Here is an 8,503-nt window from a genome sequence, read left to right as displayed (position 1 = left end):
TAGGCCAAACCTTGAGCCTAACTCTAAGGGTCAGGGTTTAGTTTTGCTATGGTTTTCAACAGTACTTATTTCATATAGGACTTTTTGATGGACTTATGCGTATTTCAAGGGGAGCCCTTGAAATACGCATCTACCGAAAGTTTTGAAATTATTAAAACAGTGGTAAAATTAACCAAACACCAAGATTTAAAATACATTAGTTGTTAATTTTTTAAATTAAAGTTCAATAATTGCAATGCTACCAAAATTTAATTATTTCTGGCAATACATCATTTAATAATAAACAAAAGAATAAAAAGTTGTCAAATGGTCCTGGTCTTCCACTACCACATGCAAGTCATCTACTTTTTGCATTTTTACTACAAGTTCAACCTTGAATCTACAAATGAAATCCTTCTGAACCATCATAATGATATCCAGATTTACATTTTAATAGTATGCACTTTCTGCAGTTTTAACACTAAAGCTTTAAAAAATTACTTGAAGAAAAATTTCAATAGTTAAATTTTTATTTTTAAATGAAAAAAACATAAATTTTTTCTTTTTAAGTAATACAAATCAGAAGTAAATATCTAAAAAAAATAAAAACCTTTACCCTAAATAAAGCATCTTTTTCGGCAATACTTCGAATTTTTCTAGCTTCAAGAGGAGTTAAAACCTGAGCCCCACCTCTAGGGAAATCTTTAACTTGAGTTTCGCTCATTTATAATAACAAAAATCTGTTAAAATAGATTTAGAAAAGATGCCTTTAGCTTTGACCAATAACTGAACTGAAAAATTAAGTGGCGAAAACGAAGGATCAAGAACTACACGTGAGTTGCAAGTAAAAAGGACATAAAAAAACTTGTTTACGCGGACGCTTTAGGAACTGAATATTTTAAGGACTCACAATAATATACTATTAACGCGGCTATCATTGCTAATATCGGTAGATCCATAATGTAGTATTTCAAAGTAAAGGTCGATCAAAAGTCGATTATGAGAGTTTTGATCAATTTTTGATACCCCTCCCCTCCCCCACCGTCTTCCAATTACGACAGCAGTTGGAATTCGGCCATCGAAGTAAAAAGCTGAAATTAGGAATTATTTGTTGAACGAAAACTGAAATAGAATTGAATATCAGCATTAGAAACGAGAACATAAGTAAATTTATGAATTATAACCTAACGAAAGTTATTCAACATAAAAGTAAAATTTACCAAATTAAATTTTTTTTTACAATTTATTTACCTTTGTTTTTGTTGCATTAAACTGGTATAATTGATTCCAATCTTCTCAAAACAGTGGAAAAACAATGATCCAGACATTAGGAGAGTACTTTGAACGCCGATTAACTAAGTGACCAACGGAATCTGGTGAATATCGACTGCATCATGATAGTATGATTTAAATAGTTTTCAATACCAACTGCCCACTGGCATTGCCAGATAAGTCACTATTTCCCAAGATGATTAAAACGTTTGACACAAAATTTAAACTGCAAGATAATTAACTACTAAATGTAAATAATGTAAAATGCAAGTGTAAAATATTGTGTTCTGTATTCAAAAATACTTAATATTTAAATTTTATTAATCAATATATAAGAGTACATAGAAACTACCAGAGGTCATATATGTGACAGTAGATTTGATATAATGCGTTGGATTGCCTAAAATATAAAACTGCATGGCTCATTGCAAGCTGTGATCTATCTATGATCAAGTCTAATTCTCTTTAAACTTAAATCATGCCAAAAGTAACCTAAAATATTAAACATAAAAAACCATCTCCACCACCAAACTGTTTTAATATATCTTTTAGAAATATTCGTGGTCTGCGAAGCAACCTTTTATCAGTTTAATCTTACATTTTGCAAAATTCACCTGAATTGCTTGTTCTTAGTGAGATTAATTTAAATTCCGCATTTCTCCTTTAGATCTCAGTGTTGATGAGTACTATCCTTTAATTCGCAAATACTCCAATAGTAAGATACTTGGATAGTAACATTCACCAACTTTTATGAAACCAGGTTTGAATCTTTTGACCATTCTTTTATGTGCTTCCGCTTAGCCTTTCTTCACTCTATCACCTTTCTCTCTGTTCTTTATTGTTTTCCTTCTTCCCAAGACTGCACTCTTTTAGACGTATTTTCAAATCAATATTGATCATGCCCTCTCTCTTTACCCCTTTGCCTTTTTTTTTGTTATTGTTAACTTTAATGCTCATCACACTAAATGGCTCGGCTCTAAATCCACTGACCCTGCTAACATTAAAGCCTATAACTTCTGCATTTCTAAATCCTTTACTCAGATAGTTAAACTTGTAACTTACTTTCCTGACAACCTTAAACATTTACCTTTAATTCTTGACTTGTGTCTTGTCTCTGATCCTAGCTTGTGTTCAGTCTCTCCTTTTTCTCTCGCATATGGTTCTAAATTTCTAATAATCTCTATAAACCTTTCGTTTCGTACTTCCTTTATGGACTATAAATGCACCTCCTTCGTAAAATCCTGGATTAAGGCAAGAATTAAAGCTTTTATTCTCGTTGGTTCTAAGTCTAGCTTCATTCTACTCCAAGGTTTTCACCTTCTAGTGCAGCTGCTATATCTAATCGTGTCCATTTTTTCATCTTTTTCAAAATAATAACTTTCTTGAGAACAAACTATTTCTGTTTCTTGCCATTTTTTATTGCAAGAAATTTATGTAAAAAGGTGCTGTCTGATGCTAACCTTCATTTTTCTTAGTTCTCTAAATCCTGTATCTTATCTCAAAAGTTAGGCTCTAGAGACTTTTGGAAAATCTTCAACAGCGTCATTAACAAGGGTAGATCTAACATTCCATCTCTAATTTATAGAACTGATCTTATTACTTCTCCCAAAGATAAGGCAGAACTATTTGCAAAAAACTTTTCTTCTAATTCAACTCTTGAATCTTATGGAATTCTCTTCTTTCTATTTCAATTAAACAGGTTAACCCATTGTTAGACATTCAAGTTACTCCACCTTTATTACTAAAGTGATATCATTACATTCATACTCCAATTATCGTCCAATCAGTCTTCTTTCTAATATTAGCAAGGTCTTTGAGTCTTTGATTATCAAGTTTCTCACATCCCAAATTGATTCAAATAGCTTACTGTCAAACAATCAATACGATTTTCGATCCTCTCACTCTACGGCTGACTAGGGGAGGCCGGGAATGGTTTTTGAGATTACCAAATTGCTTTTTTCTAACTGCTTCATTAAAGTCATTCTCAAAGGCCAACACTTTTCTTCATTTCCAGTAACGTATGAGGTTCCTCAAGGTTCTGACGTTTGTTTTGTCTTGTTTCTTATCTGCATTGATATTTTTCCCAACAACCTTACATCTAAAGTAGCTCTTATTGCGGATAACTCAACTTTATACTCTTGTCTTAACAAAAAGTTTTCTCTTTTCGATCGCTTAAAATAGGTAGCCAATCTTGAAATGATCTCACTTCTGTAACAGATTGGGGCTTGCAGTGGCTCGTGAATTTTAACTCTAACAAAACTCAGTTATTTACTGCACACAACTATCGCAATACTATCAACGTTCCTACATTAATAAATAGCAATCTTCTCACTGAGTCCTCTTCTTTATGTCTTTTTGGATTATCGCTCACTACTGACTTCTTCTGGAAACCATATATACATTTGATTGCCAAGTTCGCATATGCTAAGATTGCCTCTCTTTACCGAGCTTGCCATTTTTTTACTCCTGATTCCATTTTCTACCTCTACAAACTTATTCTAATATTTGTCCCTGTATGGAATACTGTTGTCATCCAGCAAAGTCTCATTCGCTTACTGTATCTATCCCTCATGCTCTAAAAACTTTCATTCATCTAGTTTTTTTATCCGCACTTCAAGCCTTTGGAACTCCCTTCCATCTTTATTTTTTCCTCACTCATACAACCTACAACTTTTCAAATCTTCTGTCAACCGTTTCCTTGCTCTATAATTATATTCTTTTTTTTTTCTATTAACTGACAACTTTGTAGTGGTTGATTGCAGCTTTGTTGGGAGTGAATCAGAATTAAAAAGTTTATATATTCTATTATCGGTCCATCTAAATAACAGAATATTCCAAAAATAAATAAGAAACATGATACTAACGAATATATGTGAAACAACTTTAAAAAACCCAAAATAACTACAAACGTATTATTTCACGGTTATTTTAAGCTATTTTAGGTTAACCATAATTTCCATAAATTACGTTACCGTAACTATTGGATAACAGAATTTAAAGCTATGGTAAATTCTAGTAAATTTAGACTACACGTAGTATACAAAAAATTACTTATTTATTTCAATTTTACTTTACATATTTATCCATAATTATTGTAACTACAACACTAAATGTTATAAATTTAACTCAAATTTATATTTTGCGTGGTCTGCAACACTGAACAAGCGGATAAACAAACGTTATTCATCTACAAGCTGCACAACTGAAAGACTTGTTGATTTGTGCACGCAAGCAATATTTCGTTTTGACGGTTGGGCGAAGAAGGGTCTCACGGCATCGTTCGTTGGAATTCGTGTTTTTATGACATCACTATCGATCATTTTTTCTTAAATTTTATGGCACTCCAATATCCGCACACGGGTTAGATGCTTGCAGAACGTTCAAAAAAGTATCTTGACTATTTGGGTATTAGAGAAAAACAAGTTATGTCTGAAACAAATTTTCAGAAATTGGGTCTAATATAGTTAAAGCCATCAGACTATTACAGGAAAAGCACGCAGCTATAAAATTTCATGATTCTGAACGTGATGAGTGTGAACATAAAACAAATGAGGAAGACACTCATTTTCACCCTAACCCAACTGTTTTATCCCTGCCAAAATATATTCCATATTGTCGAATGCTCTGTATGGCTTTCACATAATAAAAGTAAAAATATGTTAAAAGAAGTTCTTTAGTAATTATCATTAAAAACAAGACAGAATATGTAGTAAAAACTATATCCTGTCTTTTATATCGTATCACAAAAGTTTGGGAAATGGGACGTAAGACGGTTTACTAATATTTTTTATATTATATTGGGTTCAAAATATTTCCTCACTTTTAGAACCTTTCACAGTATAAACGGGTATACTTAAAATCAATGTCCAAATTCCTTTCACAGGTTCTACCATATTTACTCAACTTGGAGTGCCATCGGTAAGAACATCCTAAGAACAAGTCTTTGATTGCAAGTCTTTTGGAGATATACGTCAAAGATTTCAATAACCAAAATAATCTCACTGTTGCAGGTCAATTATGAAGATTTTAGCAGACATAAAGGTAATAAAGCCCTTCATGGTAACGACCTGCTCTTTTGGAAACAAAACAAAAGCAAGTATAGTAAGATTGCAATGTTGGCTGAAGATTTGTTGGCCACCACTACATCGCTAGCGTAAGTGGAAAGGATTTTTTCACTTTGTGTAGTTTTAAAAGTTTGACGCCGTAATCGATTAAAAAAATTAATAGAGATGACAGTTCTTATAAAGCTAACACCGTGGGTGCCATGATTGCTCACAGCTGTGGCGCAGTGGTAGCGCACTTGCCTCAGATGGGCAAGTTTTGCAACATCGGTTAGGAAGGAGGCGTGAACTTCCAATTAAATGTTCATACGTGGTGCTCTGTGATAAGACCGTAAGGACTTTTTGCGGCACCTAAACAAAAACTTGAAAAAACAAAAAAAAAACAAGAATTTGTGATTGTTATATTTTTTTCTTAGTTTCAAAAAAAATCTCATCTCAATTTAATTGAATCGTTGAACGACTATTTTACTATTATTTGTTTTCTTATTTACATTGTTTTCTTATTTACATACAATATTACATTACATTACAGAGAAATTGTTTTAATATTGTTGTCTTAAAACTTTTATAATATTACTTTATAATACTCTGTTAAAAATTGCTGAAAAATTTGATTGTAGTATATAATATTTTACATTTATAATATTTTACATTAATTAGGAACTGAAATAAGAAGTAAAATTGCTGAAATTAAAAGAACTGAATTGAACTTAATTTTAAGAGAACTTTTTCAGAGTTAGAAATTAAATCAACGCCGCAAGAACTGTGTAAAAACTGAAATAGAAATTATATTTAGAATTTAAATGATGCTACGATCAAATACAATATTAGCTCTGTTTGGATTGAAACTTCAATAACTCATTGTAGTTAAGGTAAATTAATAAAACTTATATCGAAAAGGTTTATAAAAACGTCTTTCTTTTTTTCATCTTTGATAATCTATAGTTTAGGTTTTAAACGAAATAAAAAATTATTTTTGTTTAATACAACTACTTTTGGTTGAGCTACAAAAAAATTTCTGTATAAATAAAAAAAATGTCTCTTTTGAACATCTTTAGGATTTTGCTCAGTCAATTTGCTTCAAATTGCTTAATTTGGAAATGATTATAGATCAAAGAGCTAGAACTTTTACAAAGTTTAAACTCAAAAATTTCTTAAAAAACATGTTTTTTTCACTCAAAAAAAACTTTTTTTTACTACTTTTCCACGTAATAAGTAAAAATAAACTTTATTTTTCCACGTAATAAGTAAAAATAACCTTAATTTTTCCACGTAATAAGTAAAAATAACCTTAATTTTTCCACGTAATAAGTAAAAATAACCTTAATTTTTCCACGTAATAAGTAAAAATAAACTTTATTTTTCCACGTAATAAGTAAAAAGAACCTTAATTTAAAAAAAAAAAAAAAAATTATATGCAGGTAGCTATTTTTCTTCTACTTCCTTGAGAAAAATTTCTATTGTTTAATAATCTTTAGAATAGTTTATAGCATTCAAGAACTTAAGATTTCACAGGTCTTGAAGTTAAAGCTAAAAATAGGATTCCATAAATCTTGTTTTTATTTTTTTATTTATTATTTAATAATAAAATCTTGAAAGGCATATATCTTTTTAAAATAAATTCTAAATGATTACTAAAAGTTCAAGTAACATCTTTTGTGTTTTTTTTTTAAACTAATTCAAATTGTTTATTTTGTTTATCTTCCAGATATTTTACGGAAACATCTTGTTTTTTAAACTAATAACAGACTGACGGCAATTTCTTGAAAAGTAACTTAACTACATTAAGAACGCCATCTTAACTGACCCCCTCATAAAGACCCTCATCTTCGGCGTGCTTCTTTTGTAAGGTTAACTTTGTGTAATAAATAGCATCAGGATTAAATGGATATAAATCGCATTTCTCAAAGGCACTTATAATTTTCACCTGAATTTCATTGATTTTTAGAACATTTTGTGTTTCTTTTGTAGCATTGGAATTGTATTTTGTTTTGTAATAATTCTCAACTTTAACCATGCAGCAATTATCGGCCCAAATAACCCTACATCAAGAGACTGTATGATATGAGTGCATAGAATCAGGATTAACATGATGTTGAAATCAGCTAGCTTCTTGAAAAGTTAAATTTGAATGCTAGATTAATGTTTATCTGACCACACAATTACCAGCTTTTAAATATTTTTAGATATCAACCATTGGTCAAAAACATTACAAAGGTAGTCAGATAACACACCGTGGTTAACATAACTGTTTCCAGATTTTCCAATGGCTGTCAGCGGAGGTGTTAAAGATGCATAAACATTCATTTCACATTAGATGCATAAACATTCATTATCACATTAGAAAATATGCAGTGAAAACAATGTATTATATGCAGTGAAAACAATATTATATGCAGTGAAAACAATGATCCATCTGCACTCACATGTGCTGTAACAAAAAGTGAAAGTAAAAATAAGAAGGAAAGCTCATATACTCAGGAACAAAAACATGTTACGTATAGCATTTCTCAGTTTTTGGTGAAACCGTGTGAAGTTTATGATTATTAAAACCGTTACATAATTAGCAATGATTCTTTAAACAGTATTACCTAAAACTGTAATTCTTTTTCATCTTTTGAGAAGGTGCCGTATGGGACATTTTTTGAGTTGACTAAATCGAATAAAAGTTGATTAAATTGAATTAAAGAAAAAAAGAAAAAGAAAAAAGCTTTTTAACACGCTATGCAACTCGAAGTTATCTAGTCTGTTATCTAAAGTGTGTTGGTTGAAAACTTTACCTAAAACATAGCAGAAACATTTATTTAATCTGCAAAGTAAACAAACTTATATTATTGATAATAATTTTTAACAGCATAATCGAAAAATGTATAACCTTAAATGCTCCGAATTATTAATTCAAAAAAGCTGTTATATTAAAATATTTCTGGAGTCAGGAGTACAAGGAGTACCTCTGTTTTGATCAAATCAGGAATCTCGGTGACCCAAATGGTTAGTTGGACTTCATATTCTTGCATATCAAAACTCTATAAGCAACATATTGTTTGATTCTAATCCAGAATCCTGGTTAACAATTTTTTTTTTTTTTTTTTAATTTAGGTGCCCCAAGAAGACCTAACGGTCTTGTCACAGAGCACCGCGGAAATGCATTTTACCAGGAAGTTCACGCCTCGTTTTTTCCATGACGCGAA

General features: G+C 30.7%; 1 protein-coding gene across 1 annotated transcript in view; it reads right to left on the bottom strand.

Moving 5' to 3' along the window:
* Window positions 1-1,008, bottom strand: part of LOC100215557 (protein RRP5 homolog) — a 92,645-nt gene extending 91,637 nt beyond the window's left edge. Inside the window, exon 1 of the mRNA XM_065792269.1 lies at window positions 596-1,008. Coding sequence (XP_065648341.1) covers window positions 596-703 — 108 coding nt within the window. The 5' untranslated portion in view covers window positions 704-1,008. The remainder of the gene's footprint in view (window positions 1-595) is intronic.
* Between the last annotated feature and the right edge of the window lie 7,495 nt (window positions 1,009-8,503).

Source organism: Hydra vulgaris, chromosome 03 (genome assembly GCF_038396675.1).
Source record: "Hydra vulgaris chromosome 03, alternate assembly HydraT2T_AEP".
NCBI lineage: Eukaryota > Metazoa > Cnidaria > Hydrozoa > Anthoathecata > Hydridae > Hydra > Hydra vulgaris.
Note: the sequence above shows the minus strand (reverse complement) of the source record. Positions and strands in the feature narration are given on the sequence as shown.